The sequence below is a fragment of the Agrilus planipennis genome, unplaced genomic scaffold (assembly GCF_000699045.2).
Source record: "Agrilus planipennis isolate EAB-ADULT unplaced genomic scaffold, Apla_2.0 scaffold139, whole genome shotgun sequence".
Lineage (NCBI taxonomy): Eukaryota > Metazoa > Arthropoda > Insecta > Coleoptera > Buprestidae > Agrilus > Agrilus planipennis.
In genome coordinates, this window is record NW_020438984.1 from 753,866 (window position 1) to 773,189 (window position 19,324).

At 36.9% G+C, this 19,324-nt stretch overlaps 1 protein-coding gene across 7 annotated transcripts in view; it reads right to left on the reverse strand.

The window, feature by feature from the left end:
* The window catches only part of LOC108737535 (lysosomal alpha-glucosidase), a 41,344-nt gene that overhangs the window by 20,389 nt on the left and 1,631 nt on the right, over positions 1-19,324 (reverse strand). For 2 of the 7 annotated variants that reach the window (XM_025975588.1, XM_025975587.1), the window contains exons 2-7: positions 17,664-17,852; positions 17,433-17,609; positions 16,928-17,374; positions 16,708-16,856; positions 16,481-16,655; positions 16,333-16,423 (exon numbers count right to left, since the gene is read on the reverse strand). In XM_025975588.1, coding sequence (XP_025831373.1) covers positions 16,333-16,423; positions 16,481-16,655; positions 16,708-16,856; positions 16,928-17,374; positions 17,433-17,609; positions 17,664-17,852 — 1,228 coding nt within the window. Of the gene's footprint in view, positions 1-16,332; positions 16,424-16,480; positions 16,656-16,707; positions 16,857-16,927; positions 17,375-17,432; positions 17,623-17,663; positions 17,853-17,952; positions 18,143-19,324 lie in introns of those variants that run through there. The other 5 variants (XM_018470420.2, XM_018470419.2, XM_018470418.2 and 2 more) reach the window with 5 other exon arrangements.

Consider the following 19,324-nt stretch of genomic DNA (forward strand, 5'->3'; position numbering starts at 1 on the left):
GATAAACAGAGCCTGGAAACCACTGCTAAGAAATAAACAAACGAGGGTACAATCTACCGGAACAACTAATATAAAAGCATGCCTAAGATTCCACATTAACCATTTAAGCGCCGATCATACATCGTGAAGCACTGCAGATGTCATCTATCTATTAAGCACAGCGAAGTGTCTGCAATCAGAATTCAACCACGGCAGAAAATTCCTGAGGCTCCTCATCATCAATTAGATACCCGGTGTGAAACCCTACAAACTACTATTCTTTAAAAAGTCCACATTGCGTACCATGTTATAAATATTCGGATGGGGCTTTAAGTTTTTTAAATGCAAAATATTATATAAATAGAGATCTAACACAAAAAATGGATAGAATCTCTAGAAAAATACAACAGAAGATTTTCTAGGGGGATTCACTTTGTTATGCTCTCACAAGTATTTTTCAAAAGTTCATAAAGGCAGCTGAACTGCTACAAAAGGTCAAAGTTCACGAAAGTCAATTTCATAAGTTTGTTACGTTATTTTCGGTTAACATACAGGATGTTTCTGAAATAAGTAGGAAGCTTGCAGGATTAAGTAGTACTGATACTATCAGCAATGAGCAAAAGTAGTTATGGCGCAATGGGCGTCAAAACATTATGTGTGGTAACGTAGTATAAGGTGCTGATATTTATATACTCGAAATTAACATAACGCCAGCGTCATTAGTTACAGCTGCATAATTGTTATCACAATTTCTCTGTACATTGCAAATTCACGATCAGGGTCGGCTTCGCATTACAATTTCTTCTGGTTTTCTTAAAAATAGTTTTGCCCCTTAATCACACTGCTTTATTCATCGTGCGATTCCTTATTGAATCTAGTTAACACCCTCTAAAGCCTGCTATTTATTTCAGAAATACCCTCTAATTTTTTTATGAGATAAATACACGTATAAAACAGACTCATTTTACTCAGGTACCTTAGACGTACTTTAAGGAATATACCGGACACAGCTGCTGGAAGTGTCCAAAAGAAAAGTACCTTTGTTGTTTCAATGGACGACCTTTTTTGTTGCTTGGAACCAACCACATGCTAACTGTAACAGGACGCGAGTTTTAGACAAAACACTTCTGGGCCTCAACTGTGCAATGGCCCAAAACGTCAAAGGATTGAAACTCACCATAAGAAGGACAAGAGTCCTCGTAATTATGTACCTGAAAACATTTCCACACCAGATTTTATTTTTCGTGTGATTATAGTTATGGTATTGTAATGTTCGTGGGTTTAACAAAATTAACTTCCAAGACTGATAATGACAAAGGCTATTTATTTAGACTAATTATTAAAGAACTTAAAAACACTATTAAATTATTACTAAACTTAGGTTATGAATTATTCTATTTATTTACACTACTGTTGATATATCACTATTCACTGCGCTATTTATTTCACTGCTACCACTGTCAATTTATTTCTGGATTTACTTCTGCAAGGTCAATTTATTTTTACTCCTCTGGGCGATCGTCTCTCCTTTAAATACTCTTTTTTTTTACTTTCGGGAATCATCTGGAAACATCCGGATAGTTTATTTTTCCGTTTACTGCTTTCCCAGAACGCAGGTACGACACACACATTCACAAATACGGCGCAGATGAAGAAAGGCGCCCGCGGCTAGTCGACGAATCGATATGTCGTTCACGCACACGTGTGCCCGATCGCTCACAAACACGCTCGTGTTCGCTATACTTACCCTTCCTTAAGAACGTTTCATCCCGAAACATTTTCACTTTCCGTTTCGCAGGATCATGCCGGAATCTGCAGTTCTCGCCTTCACGACATCCGCTCCGGGAATAGAAGTAACAGTCCATGGTCTTCTCATGATTGGTCCGATTCGGGTTATTTCTGCAAATCAAAATGTCTATTCCAGTACGACGGAACAGAACTTCGATTATGTCCAGTCCACAACCAAGCTTCGGAATCGCCAGCTTCTGTAGGTCATTCTCCAGATGTCCGCGGAGTTCTATTACTGCGCCCTACCTTTAGTTACTAGGTAATAAATATTGCGCCGTACGTCAGGCAGGCACAACAGTCTTTTTCCTTTGTGTACTTGGTCTTCAAGATGTTCCAAACCGCCAAATCTGCGCTGAAACCCAATGGGCCAGAGAATATTCCTTAGATATAGCAAAGAGGTTTCGTCGGATTTCTTGCGTCACTCCAAATCTCCTTTTAACATGGAGGCCTTCCTTCATGAACTCTTCGAATGTAGGCTCGGAAGGAATAGTTCTTAATAATCTGGCCCGCGCCTCTTTATTTGCACCGGTGAATGGAGCCAAGCGATTAAAATGGACTACCTTCGGCATCCCATTTGGAGTTTTCTTAATTGGATAGATCACGTAGTTAATCCCCTTCACTATCTCATAGGCTTCTTCTCAATTCTGTTGGCGACGACGAGGATTATACAACCAAAGATCTCCAGTTTGGTAACCACCTGCTGTAGCCTTGATATCGTAGTTTTCTTTAATCCTGTCACTAGCACGAACCGACTCGTGGATATCGTCAAGCTTATTTCGGATGTTGGTAATATAATCTTCTTCAGCCAAGTCATCTCCTGGTTTACAGCCGAATTTGAGGTCGATCCGTGGACAGATGAACGGTATGCCATTAAAAATAAAGGCAAATAGCAGTCCCAGTCCCTTTGGTGATCAGACACTACCTTGGAGAGATATTTAATCAAGGTCCGGTTCATTCGCTCAACCATGCCGTCCGATTGTGGATGGAGTGGAGTAGCTCGAGTTTTCTTTATTCCTAGGAGCTCGCATAATCCACGGAATATAGCCGATTCGAAATTCCTCCCTTGGTCTGAGTGCAACTCCAAGGGCACCCCATAACGACTGATCAACTCTTTCACCGCTTCAACCCACTTGGTAAAATGGTCCATAACGACCACGATGTACTTTTTACCTTCGTACTCCAATGCACGAGCCAATGCATCAGATAGTGTATTAGGTCAGTCAAGGCGTATTCGTTGTTGAGTGTCACTGTCCCGAAGTCCATCAGTAAATGTCTCCACTGTCAACCTTTCCATCAATCCAGTATTAGAATAGGCCAGTCGAGACAGTCACGCAATATCGGTTTCGAATTCTTGTAGGGATTCCGTTGGTTTCTACTGACGGGTTTTCAGTTGGATGTGATACACGGCTGTTAAATGAGCCTCGCCGTAACGCAACTCTAACCGTTTTACCAACTGTTCATAATCCGTCAATTCTTCCGGGGAAAGGGTGTACAAAATGTCACATGCATCTCCACGAAGCGCAACGGTCAACGCAGTGACTTTTTCTTCAGGCGCCCAGTTATTCGCCTTAGCAATCGCGTCGAATTGCTTGTGGTATGTGGTCCATGAGGACTTTCCGTCAAACGTTGGTGGTTTTACTCGTGTTCTGAACTCTATACCGCTTCCTTGGCTGATTTGGTTGGCTTCGTTGAGTGTACTAGATGCGCCAACATCCCCTTCGATTGGTTTTGTCTTTCCATTGAAAATCAATTCTTCCAGCACTTTTAACTTCTGTTCTGTTTCTTGAATATTCTTATCAAATTTTTCTTCACATTTATTCTCCAAACTTCTACTGTTTTCTTCCAATTCACGTTTCAAAGTTTTACTATTTTCTTCCCATTTTTCTTCCAATTTACTGTTTTCTTCCAATTTATTTCCTAAACTTTTACTGATTTTTCCAATTGATTTTCCAAACTTTTACTGTTTTCTTCCAATTTAGTTTACAAACTTTTACTGTTTTCTTCTAATTTGGTTTCCAAACTTTTCATCATTTGCGGCAATTCGTCTTCGAATAGGAACGTTTCAGAATCATAGCCACCCCTTTTCAATGCCTCTACGACCCGCCACTCAAGTTCCGCTTTGTTACCGCTTGTCGCTTTATTCATTCGAAAATTCATTTTCGACTTTCCATCCACTACAAACTTCCTCAGATTAATAAGGGAAAATAGTTTGTTGCTGTTGTCACACCCCACCGGGAATCGAACCCGGAACCTTTGGTTGTAGTGATATATCAATAGTAGTAGAAATAAATAGAATAATTCATAACCTAAGTTTAGTAATAATTTAATAGTGTTTTTAAATTCTTTAATAATTAGTGTAAATAAATAGTTTTCGTCTTAGAAGTTAATTTTGTTAAACCCACGAACATTACAACTGGTGTCAGTTATGGGATTGAGTAAAAGACATCACAATGGCAAAGAAGTTATATGAATTAAAAGTAGCCGAGTTAAGAAGAGAATTGGAAGAACGGGTGAAGTGAGAAGCGGTAACAAAGCGGAACTTCAGTGGCGGCCCGCAGAGGCGTTGAAAAAGAATAGCCATGATCCGGAAACCTTTTTTTTCGAAGACGAATTGTCGAAACGTGAATTGGAAGAAAACAGTAAAAGTTTGGAAAATAAATTGGAAGAAAAATTGGAAGAAAATAGTAAAGGTTTGAAACGTGAATTGGAAGAAAATAGTAAAAGTTTGAAACGTGAATTTGAAGACAACAGTAAAAGTTTGAAACGTGAATTGGAGAATAAATGGGAAGAAAAATTTAATAAGAATATTCTAGAAACAGAAGACAAAACCAATCGAAGGGGATGTTGGCGCATCTAGTACACTCAACGAAGCCAGCCAAATCAGCCAAGGAAGCGGTATAGAGTCAAGAACACGAGTAAAACCACCAACGTTTGACGGAAAGTCTTCATATACCACATACCACATACCACAAGCAATTCGAGGCGGCTGCTAAGGCGAATAACTGGGCGCCTGAAGAAAAAGCCACTGCGTTGACCGTTGCGCTTCGTGGAGATGCATGTGACATTTTGTATACCCTTTCCCCTGAAGAATTGGCGGATTATGAACAGTTGGTAAAACGGTTAGAGTTGCGCAACGGCGAGGCTCATTTAACAGCCCTGTATCACATCCAACTGAAAACCCGTCAGCAAAAACCAACGGAATCCCTACAAGAATTCGAGACCGATATTGCGTGACTGTCTCGACTGGCCTATCCTAATATTCCAGAAGGATTGATGGAAAGGTTGGCAGTGGAGACATTTACTGATGGACTTCGGGACAGACACTCAGCAACGAATACGCCTTGACCGACCTAAGACGCTATCTGATGCATTGGCTCGTGCATTGGAGTACGAAACTGTTAAACGGTCCTTTAGCAAACAGGGAAAGGTTCGGCTACTGTGTAAAGAAACGGATTCGTCAGAATCTTTAGAAGAAACCGTCTGCCGAATCATCTACAAGTTCGATGAAGAAACTCGAAAGCGAAGACGTTGGAGTTGCGGCGAACTAAGTCATACGAGGAGGCAGTGTAGGAAAAGTACTCCTTCCCCAAGTACTCGACGTCAACAATGACAGATATTGTAGGAATCTAACCAGTAAGCAGAAATGCAAAGTGCAACATCTACTTTGTCAGGACAAGGATGGTAGAGGAAGGACCAATATCGTAAAACACAAGATCAATACCGGTAATGCGCAGCCTATTCGTCAAAGACCTAGACCTAGATGATTGCTCCTGACCAAGAAGGAAGAAGTAGAGCGAATAATCCACGAAATGCCGGAGACTGGCATAATTGAGCCATCCTCAAGTCCATGGACATCACCAGTAGTATTGTTAAAGAAGGATGGGACAACCCGTTTGTGTGTGGATTACCGACAGCTCAACAACGTAATCAAGAAAGACAGTTATCCACTACCACGGACTGATGACACCTTGGATATGCTTTCTGACTCGAAAATGTTTTCCACATTCGATTTAAAGAGCGGTTACTGGCAAATTGTTTTAGATGCTGCTGACAAGGAAAAGACCGCATTCTCGATCGGCACGGGCCTATGGCAGTTTACAGTTATGCTTTTCGGATTATGTAATGCACCGGCGACGTTCGAAAGGTTGATGGAGAAAATATTGAGTTATCAAATTGGAATGACCTGCTTGGTATACTTGGATGACGTCATAGTCATTGTATCCACAGAAGATAAAGGCCGTAAAGGAATGGCTAGTGCCTGAAAATGTCCACGACATAAGAAGCTTCTTGGGATTGTGCATGTATTATCGTCGTTATGTTTATGGATTCGCCAAACCTTTGATACGTTTAACAGAAAGTGACCACAAATTTCATTGGGATTCGGATTGTCAAACGGCATTTGAGACTTTGAAGCAGGCTTTAATCACAGCTTCCGTACTGGTATATCCTCGGCTTAATGGAAGGTTCATTTTGGACACCGACGCCAGCAATGTGGGAATGGGAGCCGTTCTTTCGCAGTTAGAAGATGGCCAAGAGAAGGTAATCAGCTGTTTTAGCAAGACCTTATCAAGAGCCGAAAGAAACTACTGTGTCACTAGTAGAGAGATGCTGGCTGTAGTCAAAGGTGTAGAACATTTTTATAAATACTTATATAGACGAAAATTCACCCTACGCACCGACCATCCAGCTTTAAAGTGGCTTCTGAATTTCAAGAATCCGGAGGGCTAGGTAGCTCGATGGATTGAGAAGCTACAGGAATATGATTTTGACATACAGCACCGGCCTGGAACCGGACACAAGAATGCCGATGCACTTTCCAGAAGATCTTGTCAAACAGACTGCAAGCAGTGTGATCGAATAGAAAAGAATGAAGGGGCAATTCGATGCGTCACGGTAATCGATGACGAGCGGTTACCTGGAAATATAAAGCACGATCAAGAAAACGACCCGGACATGAAGAAGGTGATGGATGAAAAGAGACGGAAAGTCCAAATGGAGAGGAAGCAACTGGTTATTCCTCGAAGCAAGGTTAGAGAGGTGTTGCAGTATCTTCATAATGGAGTGTATAAAACGCTTGGAAAAGTTCGAGAGCGATTTTATTGGGTGAACTGTAAGAAAGATGTCAAGAATTGGTGTAAGAAGTGTACCACCTGTGCCGTGAGTAATGGACCACAGAAAAGGCCAAGGGCGCCAATGCGTCAACACAATGTCGATGGCACCTTCGAACGAATCGCAATCGATGTGGCGAGTCCATTCCCAGAGTCAGAGAAAGGTAACAAGTACATCGTGGTCGTTATGGACTATTTTACCAAGTGGGTTGAAGCCTATGCCCTTCCGAACCAAGAGTCGGAAACCATAGTTGAGGAACTGGTAAAAGAGTTGATCAGTCGTTTTGGGGTGTCCTTGGAGTTGCACTCAGACCAAGGGAGGAATTTCGAATCGGCTATATTCCGTGGATTATGTTACCAATCTTCGAAGAAAGCTTAGCGATATCCAAGAGTCGGTTCGTCTGCATGCGCAGATTGCTAGTGACAGGATTAAAGAAAATTACGATATCAAGGCTACAGCAGGTGGCTACCAAACTGAAGATCTTGTTTGGTTGTATAATCCTCGTCGTCGCCGTGGACTATCACCTAAGTTCCAACAATTGGGAAGGAACCTATGAGATAGTGAAGAGCATTAACGACGTGATCTACCGAATTAAGAAAATTCCAAATGGGAAGCCGAAGGTAGTCCATTCGCCGGTGCAAATAAAGAGGAGGGGCGAGCCAGATTATTAAAAAGTATTCCTTCTGAGCCTACAGTCGAAGAGTTCATGAAGGAAGGCCCCCATGTTAACAGGAGATTTGAAGTGACGCAAGAAATCCGACGAGACCTCTCTGCTATATCCAAGAAATATTCTTTGGCCTATTGCGTTTTAAAGTACTCGTATCTCAGAATGAGCCGTGGTATCACGTCCGAGTTCAAACGCAGATTTGACGGTTTGGAACATCTTGAAGACCAAGTACAGAAGGGAAAAAGACTGTTGTGCTTGTCTGACGAACGACGCAATATCTATTACCTAGTAACGAACGGAGGATACTCTGATAACCCAACTTATAGAGACCTTTGGGACGCAGTAATGGAATTCCGCGGACATCTTCTGGAGTACTGGTTTGCAGTAATAACCCGAATCGGACCAATCATGAGAAGACCATGGACTGTTACTTCTATTCCCGGAGCGGATGTCGTGAAGGCGAGAACTGCAGATTCCGGCATGATCCTGCGAAACGGAAAATGAAAATGTTACGGGACGAAACATCCTTAAGGAGGGGGCAGTGTAGCGAGCACGAGCGTGTTTGTGTGCGAGCAGGCATACGTGTGTGTGAGCGGCTTATCGATTCGCCGACTAGCCGCGGGCACCTTTCTTCATGTGCGCCGTATTTGTAAATGTGCGTGTCGTACCTGCGTTCTGGGAAAACAATTAAACAGTTCAAAGAAAAAGAAACTTTTCCGGACGGTTCGAGAAAGTTCCCGAAAGGAAGCAAGAGTATTTAAAGGAAGAGACTATCGCCGAAAAGAGTAGAAATGAATTGACCGTTGCAGAAGTGAATCAATAAATAAATTGACAGTGATAGAAGTGAAATAAATAGCTCAGTGAATAGTAATATATCATATATATCACAGTAGTGTAAATAGTTTTCGTCTTAGAATTTAATTTTGTTAAACCCGCGAACATTACAGTATCAACTAAGCCTTTGTCAAAGAATCAGTTTATACCTTTTGTTAAACAATTAGGATTCAAACAGGAATTACAGGAACATTGATGAAGAGTGTTAAGAAGCAATGTCTCTATTAGAATCATTGTTTAAATATAGCGCTGTTTGTTCACTCTTTGTTCATTTCATATAATATACTTTTCTATTGTTAAGGTTTCATAGGTTAGAGATTTTTGGATTGCCATCTATGCCTCCGGCCTATGTTTTATTTTAGGTTAAGTGTTACCATAATACGGTGTTCATGTTTATGATGTTTATAATTAATAGTTTCTATTTCTTTTTGTTTAATAAATATTAAATGTTATTAATATTACATATCAACCCAACCATATTCAAAAATTCTTTTTAAAAACTAACTCTTGGTTTCGCGTCTTAACTATGTATGACTCTGATCAAACCGTTTCGAAAATAGAGCAGAAATCGAACTGACTATTTTGAAATCTGCATCCATTTTTATACTGAATTTGAGTCATTCCCATGGAAGGGGTAGCAATTAATGCTTTAGGATGATTTATTATATCATTATACCTAAAATGTTGGGATGCAACACCTCTGGGGTGGTATAAATTTTGAATTAGTTTATAAAATTCAAAATTTGAAGAAATATAAGATACATGTTACAATACATAGAAATTACATAAATTTAAACAGTCAAAAGTTTCAATGGTGGTGGAGTCGTGCTTCTTGTGTCGATTGATTTGATTGATATTCTTCCAGATATCTTGTTGTTGTGATCATTGCTAGGCTGGTAATACAATTTTTCCATCTCTGCATCATACTTGACTACTCCTGTGGAGGCGATCGGACTTTCGTAGTTCCTAGCGTTATGTGATTGATTATAGATATTTACGCAGGGCCAACAGTAGGTAGATTTTAGGTGTAATTCAGGGTTTTTCGGTTCCTTGGTGCAGCATAGATCTCTTTGCGATTGTAATTAATCCGAACCATTTTATAAGACTGTAGAGTAAGGCGAGAGCGATGACTCCTCCTAATATCGAGAAGATTGTGGTGAACCATTGCGAATGTTGTACCATGAAAGGCTTGTTTAATTGTTGTTGGAGTACCTCGTCAAATTGATTTAATTTATGTTGACCGTATTTCAATTCTTTTAGGTCGAGGGTAGTGAGAGTCAAGGGTAGACTTTATGGTGATGTTTTCTTTTAAGTTTTTGCAGCATTCGTCCGTTGTACTGCTACCGTTGTCTGTTAATGCTTGACCGTCGAGTATCGTAAAATCATTAAAAGCTTTGTAATTTTTATCTAACTCTAATATTCCCATGTGCTTGATGACTTCTTCGTGGTCTTGCGTGTGTTCGCAGAGTATGTTTATTCTGGATGGTTTCGTTAGTATTGATTTTGTTTAATCTTTTGCCAGATTTCCATATTAGCGAAAACGTGTTTGACTTGACAAGATTTGGGGATATATGTAGTTGTCTTGGAAAATAATTTTGCTTCACAAGTGGGTTGATCCATTCTTCTTATGGTATTTATCTTACATATCCATTGTGTCGGTAGAACTTCTTGACAGTTTTGTAGATCATTGAGTGTTGAATATGTTGTTCTTGTAACTGATATAAGGATGTAGGAATATGACGGTTGGATATAAAGAGAATAGATTTGGACCATCCTTGTGGGGTGTTAATATTGGGGAATCTCATAAAAATCGTAGTTTAAAGTATTGACTAAGGAAATTTCAAAGACAATGACTAATAGGTTGTTTCTGACAAATGATCTAATATTCATTATTTTATAGTAAAGATAATCAATCAATCCGTTAATCAAGCTAAGTTCTAAAATCTTCTGGGCTAAAAATGTTATAGCTAATTATCCCCTTACTTATTAAAATTAATCTATCTATATAGGTAATTATTTAAAATAAGTTGTAATTCGTCTGCTATTTCTACTAAAGTTATATGCTGATTTATTTTTGCCTGAAGTGAAAATTGTTGTTCATTAGAAGTTGTTTGTGCAATAAAGTTATCGAATTTAAGAATATTTTCAATCAATATATTTCATTCAATATATTGGTATTTTATTCAGTAATTGAAGCGAATCGTTAAAGTTTGTAATTGTGGAAGAAACAATTCTGACCTGTTGTTGCATAAGTGTCTCTGTTTGTTTCTGATTGGATAATAGAGAATTTATTGAATCTGTGTAAAATTCAACATCAGCAACATCTGGTGTCCCAAAAAGCCACTTAAGTGCGTCTCCAATGCCGTTGATAAGACCGCGTCTTTTACGTGATTGAGAGATTTGATGAGCAATTAGTTTGAAATTATGATTTATTCTTTTTAGTTTAGTGCTTATATATTTGATTTGATTTCGGCAATGAAAGTCTATGTGTTCGGAAATTAAGTGGTTACAAAGGTCTACAGATTTTGCGTAGATGTTTTGAACGAAAGTGGTTGTTCTTTAATCTGAGTTAAATTAGTGAAACTGAGTACTAAAAATCTTTTGTTTGAAGTTTTAGCTTTTTCTAAGTGTTGATGAGTTAAGGGGTGTAATTTGGTAGGTGGTAATTGTTTATAGAATAGAATAGAATATTACTTTCTTTAAAAGTGTTGGAAGTAAATTCCTTTCTTTGGTCGGATAATATGGCGGGGAATCCGAATTGCGAGCAAAATTTTAGGAAATGAACTGCGACGATTTTTGCGTTGTGTTCCGGCATGGCGAAGGCTTGAATAAATTTAGTGAGATCGTCCTGTAGCGTTAATATAAATCTATTTCAGTTAGTCATTTCTGATAGTAGACCGACGATGCCCATAGCTATTTGTTCGCAAAATTTGTGAGAGGTGGTTGTGACAATCATGGGACTTTGGTTAGTTTAAAATTCGTTTTTGATTGCTAACATAATTCATCCTTCATATTATTCCAATAATACCGGCTCCTTATGCTTTCGTATGTCCGTTGGAATCCTTGATGTCCGGAAATTGGATAGTCGTGATTTTCCATGAGGACTAATTCCGTCTCTTCTAGCGTTTTGATGGTCAATCTTTCGTTGTCCAGAATTTTATAAACGTGATCTTCGAATAAGTACTGTAATAAGCTATTAAATGTGTCCGGTTGTATTAGATTATTTTGTATGCTTACATCTATAATTGTGAATGAGGTAGTTTTATTAACGTTTAAAACGAGTTTTAGAGAAATTGTTTCTTTAAATAATCCATGTGTAAATTATCGTTGAGTGCGTCGCAAGCTAGAGGTATCACTAGATTCTTGACTTATAATTGCTGTTTTATATTTTGACTGCCCCGTTGGTCCAATATACTTTCAATGTTAGGGAGGGGATGTGCATCATCTATTGTTACGTCATTCAATTTTCTGTAGTATATCAAGATTCTCTACTTTCTTTCTCCGGATGCGTCGATGGGACGACCCGCACGGGAGATGACCATGTAGATGTGGATGGGTCGATGATGTTTTGCTTCAGCATGTTGTTAATCTGCTTGTTAACTTCTTCCTCGTGGATCTTCGGGTACCTATAGGTTTTAGTAAAAATCGGAGAAGTATTTGTTACCGGAATTTTATGCGTGACAGATGTGGTGGTTGTTAGATGATCTCCAGAAAGGTGGAAGATGTGGTGGAAGTCGTAACAGTTTTTCCGAATAGATTTTTTTTCCTTTGATCAAAACGTAGATTTTCATCGAGAAGCTTGAACCTGTTTGTATGAATGTAACGTTCCTTTTGATTTGATTGTGGACTTCGTAAATTTTATGATATTGTTCGATTTCTTTGAGTTCTATTGTTGGGGGACGGTGACCTCTGAATCGTTGGTATTGATAATCGTGCAAAGTGCTTTTGTATTGTTATCTACGGCGACCAGGGCATTTGGTAATATGACGTGCTCAGTGAACTGAGACCTGAATCACGCCTTCTCTTACCTTATTAACTACCCCAATTTACATTACCATTTGTGGAGGTATCATAAGTGATTTCGGAGGAGAGCGTCCGTCGAAGAAGAGTTCCTTACCTTGTATTTTGACGTATTGATCTTTATAAATTATTTCAGCTTGCTGAGATTCTAGGAAATCGTTTCGCAGTATGCCGTCGAACGGTCCTAATGAGAGATCGAGGTATGTGGAACCTATTGTTGTTATGGGGTTATTTGGGTTTATGCCGCTTATAGTAATTATGTCGTCCTTCTTGAGAAACGTTTTGAAAGGGGTCAAGGAGGTGTGCTTAATTAAGGAAACAGTCGGGCCTGTGTCTACAAATGGAAGTGTTTTTTTATTTGCATCTGAATTATAAAGAGCAGTTACGCATTGCTGAATGCCGCTTGGTTTTGCGAACTCTCTGGAAGGGCATTCGTTTTCAGGGATGGTTTCAAGTTTAAATGATTCACTTTGTTTTGTTGGCTGCCATCTTGGTTCCTGAATTGCTGCTTCCTACATTCTTGTATTACGTGACTCTTATTTTTACAATAGTTGCAAAATTTGTTGGGATCGTAGGGAGAAGAAAATTAATTTTTGTTGGAATTATAATTATTATGGTTATTGTGTGACGGATTATGATTGCGGTGTTGATGGTTGTGATTGGGTTTTTTCCTACAATTTTGTGTGGAGTGAGTATTGGTTCTGCAAAAGCTACAAAATAGTGAACTGTTTTTACGTTTGTGCGTTCTTGTATGATTCAGAATTTTTTCTTCCCGTAGTGCTATGCCGAAAGCATGGTTTAAAGTTTTTATATCCCTAGCTCTTAACATTTGTGAAATTTCTGATTTACTATACAAAATAAATCGTCTAAATAATAAATCCTGACCAAACTGGGGATTTCATCAGAGATTTCACAATAATTTTTGTCTGCTGCGATGCATTCATTTTTTAAATTTTCTAAGCATTTGAAGAAATCAGTAACGGACTCGTTTGAATTTTGTTTAACTGTCTCTAATTCTTCGTGTAACTGAGTTAAATCTTTTACATGACTATAATAAGTTTTTAATTTTCTTTTCAAATCCGTCCAATTACTAATCTCTTCCATGTTCAATTCGTTGACTACACCGTTAGACAGTTGTGCGGCAACGTAAAGGAATAATTAGTTAATCTGGTTAGCTTGTGCCATCTCAAAGGCACTGTTACAATTTTGAATAAAAGTACTGAGTTCTTTTCTGTTACTATTAAAAGGTCTGACAAATTTCAAAAGTAAAGATAAAAGCAATGTTTCAGGTTCGTATTTATTTTCTGATTCGTCATGACCAGATTCATCTTTAACATTTGAGATAGATTTGTAATCTTTATCAGATTCAGCCATATTGGCAAGGCTGGAGAGATTGAGGTAAAGGCGAGGAATTTTGAAAAACTACAAGAATAACACTTACTTGGTTTGATATTAAATGTTGTATCAACGTTTCCAAACCTCTGGGGTAGGTCGCGTCTTCACCGTAGATGGTTGTTTGCTTGGAACTGGATCTTCAACCTCTGGGGTGAGATGAAGCAGCAGATGACCAAATCAACTAGTGAATGGTTATCGCTTGTTCAGGATGGTAGGTTCTTCTCGATTAAGTGTTGAAACACAATCACCACCGCCGAATACCACTTGGATATCGCTTGGGTATATAAATACATTTCAATATGATGCCATATTGAAATGTATTCTCTTCGACCATAAAATGTACCAGACACGCCGTTTCTCGCTTCTCTAATACAAATGGAGTGAAGCTCACATATACCGCCGTTTGAATCGCTATCGAAGGACAAAACACATCCTGTACTTAAATAAAACACCCGAATTTTTTAATAGTAATATAATAAAACACAGCTAGATAATTGTTTCGATTGTCGAATTGCTTTTTATTGTATTATTGTTGGTATTTTATTTAAATATTCAAAATGTATCTTCTTACATACACCTACGATAGTAGTGTTAATATCCTATGAAACTCCTCAAGACAATCATCTATGTACCTTAACAAAATTAATTATACTCGCTTATAAGAAATACGAGTATATAGTATAACTATATTTTTCCCTTCAGTCATTTGTAGCGGCGAATGTTGGCTTCATTAGAAACGAACAGCGTGTTTAGAACATTATATAGGTAGTCGAAGTGTACTCTACTGTATCAACAGTCATCGTTTCGACGCCAAATTTATAACTAGCTGACCCGATAGACGTTGTTCTGTCTTAACTATGAATATTTAATTCGAATTAGTATAATTAATAAAAAGAATAATTATTCAAAGACATTTTTATATTATTATTCATATTATTCTAATGTTGTATGTATAAAAATGAATCCCTATTTCCCCTGGCCATGGCATTACGCGTGAACACCTGGGCCAGTGTCGCTAATTCTTTTTTGGTTGTATTTGTTCTTATGAATGAAAAACTTAAGAAAATTGCGCGTAACATTACATAAATAAATCGCAAGGGCAGTCACTAAGAGTTTGTGACATCAATCTCGAAAATCCATGTTCCAGTGTCGGCATACCAACAAAACTATTCATATACACACCAGAAAATAAAACGAAGGATGATGCATATCATAGAGCATTGTTATAATAAACACTATTTTTTTTATTAATTATACCAATTCAATTTCAATATTCATAGTTAAGATAGGACGTCTGTCGGATCATCTAGTATATCAATATAATTCCGATAGATGTATGTGTTAAATGATTTTTTCGGCGCGCATTCATTCAATCGCTGACAGTTATGTTAAACAACTGACAATGATGTCAAACGCCAAGTTGTTATGGACGTTGTTTTTTTAAATTTTCTAATTTACCCTGCAATTTTCTTAATTTTTTCTTCTCTTTTAACTCCCAATTCACCCTTACAACGTTTTAATTTTATGTAATGTCGCCATCTTAGATTTTAAATACAAACGTAGCAACAACATTTGATCCTTAAGGGTTGATTTTTAAAAATTGCCAAAACACGTATTTGCTTATTTCAACAATAAGCAACCTTCGAGTAAATCCGAGTACAAATAAAATATACCCCATGGAAACGTAGCAACCTCTTTTCATTGTATTTTAATTATATTAAACAGCAGACTACCAAGTTTCAAGTAAATTCAACCACAAATAAAGTATGTCCCAAACAAAAATTGCAACACCTTCCCCTTTTTTAAGATGTCGAGATAGATCTTTCAGAAATTAAATGAGAGACCATTAAAACGAAGTTTCAAGTAAATCTGACCACAATAACATATGTTCCATTTAAACATTGCAACTCCTCTTCACCACTCATCCCCCCCAACAGAGATTGAATTTTTTAATCAGTTTCAAGTAAATTGGACCGAAAACAAACATGCAATCTTTGCAAACCCCTTTCAGCTTCCTAAAGAGGTAGAATTTTGTAAATGTTGAAATAGGTATGTATGACACTAATTTTATATGAAAAAGCATTAAAGCCAAGTTTCAGGTAAATCTGACTATAAATAAAACACCATACTTAACCGTAGACAACATTACTTTTAGCTGTCAGTTGCGTTTTGTTATACCATTTTTAACCAATGAACGGCAGACTGATGATTTGATTTATAAATTTTTCGGTTTGCTGTCATTTGCGTTTTGTCATTCCATATCAGTTGCGTTTACATATACCACGTTTTTTTTCGTGGAACGTGATAAAAAGTATCCTATGTCCTTCTCCCGGTTGTAAACTACTTCCCCACCAATTTTCAGCCGTTCTTGAGTTATAAATGGTGTAACTAAGACGACTTTCTTTTATATATGTAGATAGTTTTTAACACTGGCGCAGAATGGCACAGATATGTGGAGATTTTAAGAAAGACAATGCAAGTCTAAGCACAATCATATAACAATTTTTTTATGAAAGCTTACACCGAGTTTTTATACATACCTATGGCATTACTATTTAGCAAAAATACTCCATGACTTTTTCCAGTATTTTCCATTACTAAATAGAATGGATGACTTCCATATAAATTTCCCTGTAAGAACGAAATTTAAATTAAATAACGAAAGTTATTTTGAATATAAAATTGTACATTCTCGTGGGGAATTTTATCATGATTAAAGAACATGAATCTTTGCCAATCTGTGCTGAGCAGAAGATGTGTACGATGTTCCCCTAAACCGTAAATGTATGAGGAAGGCAGTCTAGTACTTATTTGTAGAAACTGATCAGAAAAAATAAAATTTTCAATGGCTTGCGAGTCAAATCTACAAAGTTATATTTTTCAGAGCAGACACTTAATTAGCTAGTAGTATTTACATAACAGATCCATCCAATTTTCTTTCAACTTTGAAGCCAGTTTTTGTAGGATCTATTACACACTTATATGTGGGATTGGTAGTGACTTTATCTACAATTGGCACTTCTGGGTAAGGTGGTTCAAATCGTTTATGCAGTGGATCTGTAATCTTTTTAAAAATGTTTTTGAAAGTTCTTTAATACATATATACAACTATACATATTCATATCATATACCTACTTTAATATGAAGGCGTGTGTCAGTTTCATATTTCACAGTTAATTTAATGATATTCACATCTCCAGGAAAAGGGCTACTAAAGACACGCCTCAAAAATGCTATAATACCAAAAGAATTATGGGTAATGTTTATGTATGCATAACTTCGAAAATTTTTGGGGTAGAAACAGTATGGTACATTCAATGGAATATTGCTTTCAGTCTGTTTAGGTTTTGGTTGCCAGCAGCACCCTCTTTGTTCACATTTACTTTGATTAACAAATCCATCAGGAAAACAGTCAAACCTATCATTATTTTGAATTGAAAAACACTGATTTGCATCTGGAGAGGGAGGCAAACGCACTTTATTGAAATTTGATGAATTTATTGCTATTAATTTTTGTTTAATATCTTTGAAAGGCCAAAATATGTATGTATTTGGTTCATCAAATTGCTGAAATAGAATATGCTACTATTGTAAGTATTAATGTAATTTAAATATCATATTTCAATTTTGCTTTACTCACCTGATTTTTATATAAATAAAACATGAAATTCTCACAGCCTTTACTGATCAACTTTGGGTTATAAAGAAGACAAATTAATGATAAAACCATAAACACAAAAATAACCAAACACACTCTTGTAAAGATGCAACAACACCTACTTTTTAGCATTTTTTTTTGCTGGTGGTAAAAGCTTGCCTAAAACATAAAACTATTCACAATTTTGTAGTGATCAAATATCTGGAAACTCACATCAGAATGTTTATTTGATATAATTTTGTTCATCTGAAATGATTCTTCTAAACAAATTTTTTGATTGTTGCCTTTCTTATGATTTTCAAGTTTATCTTTACTACAAATAGATGCATTGTAATATTCCGCTTTTTCTTGTCGCATTCCTTGTATGAGTCGCCACACAAATAAATTTTTAATCCACGGCATCTTTAATAAGAAAAAAGAAAATATTTTTACATAGTAGGGAAAATAAAAGTAATTCATGAAATAAAAATGTTAAAATCACAGACACAAAAAAAAGAACTACCATACTGTTGGTACTCCTGGTGTATTTTAAACTATTTTAACTTGTTTGCCTTTCAATTTCAACAATCCCTTTTATTCAAGTACAAAGATAATAACTATGCGGTATAATGTCTGTCACTTGTCAAACAGCTTATGCCATAGCCTAGACTAGGTAAATAGATGTAAAACTCTCGAGATTTGGACGATAGTAGTGACATCTAAGTTTACCCCACATTAGTAGACGACACTTGGAATATATATATAAATGGTATTGGCAAAGAAAACATCGAATTTCACTGCCATCTATACATCACACTATGAAGCGTAACCAAAGGCGCGCATTTCAAAATTACACCAAATTTTATTTTTTTTTGTTTCAAATGGAAATTGAAAAAAAAACAAAAATAAAATTAACAAATTTAATAACAAAGTATAAATGCAGTAATAAATATAATTAATACAATATACGAGTAAATAGCAAACATCAATTAATTAAAATATAGATACTAATACAGGTATATTTGTATGAACAAAGAAATTGTTCTTTACCTAATTTAGTACTGCTTCCTGCTTCTACAGGGGGTGCTAACGATTCAGAAACTGCAGAAATACTAGCTTCTGTATTGTCCATTGTGAGTGTACTTTCTATAACAAATAATTATATATGTTTTGGATATTTGAAACTGTTATCTGCATAACTACCTGCAGTTGAAACAATTCTTCTTTTCCCGTCATATGTTTTCACTGGATGCAGTACTTTTTCATCTTTTAATGGGGCAATTCCGTCTGCTTCTATTCCTCTACCAGAAGAAGTTCTACAAAACATTTTTTTTTCCAGTTTAGTTTTATTCAGTTTTATGCAGAATACTTGAAAGAAGCAGTCAGCCGTAATAATTTTCAGCCTATCACTCGCCTCTTTTAAAAAATTCCATGAGTTATTTTCCGCTGAAAGAGGTGTTTATAATAAATCAAAATTTATTATTAGAATCAGTGATAATACTGTACCAATTTTTTGTAAAGCTAGAAGCATTCCGTTTGCATTAAAAGTAAAAGTTTCAAAAGAAATTGATAGACTGGTGAAAGAAGGAATATTAACTCCAATTGAGGTAAGTGAGTGGGGCACACCAGTAGTTCCAATAGTTAAACCCGATGGGTCAAAAAGGATTTGTGGGGATTATAAAATTACAGTAAATAAGAATATATTAGTTGAGCGACACCCACTACCTCGAATTGAACATTTAATAGCGAGTTTACAAGGTGGTGTTTATTTTTCAAAAATCTATGTAAAAGAAGCTTATGCACAGGTGCAACTAAGTGAAGATTCAAAAAAATATCTAGTTTTAAGCACGCACAAAGGTTTATACCAACAGAATTCTCTGCCATACGGCATTGCT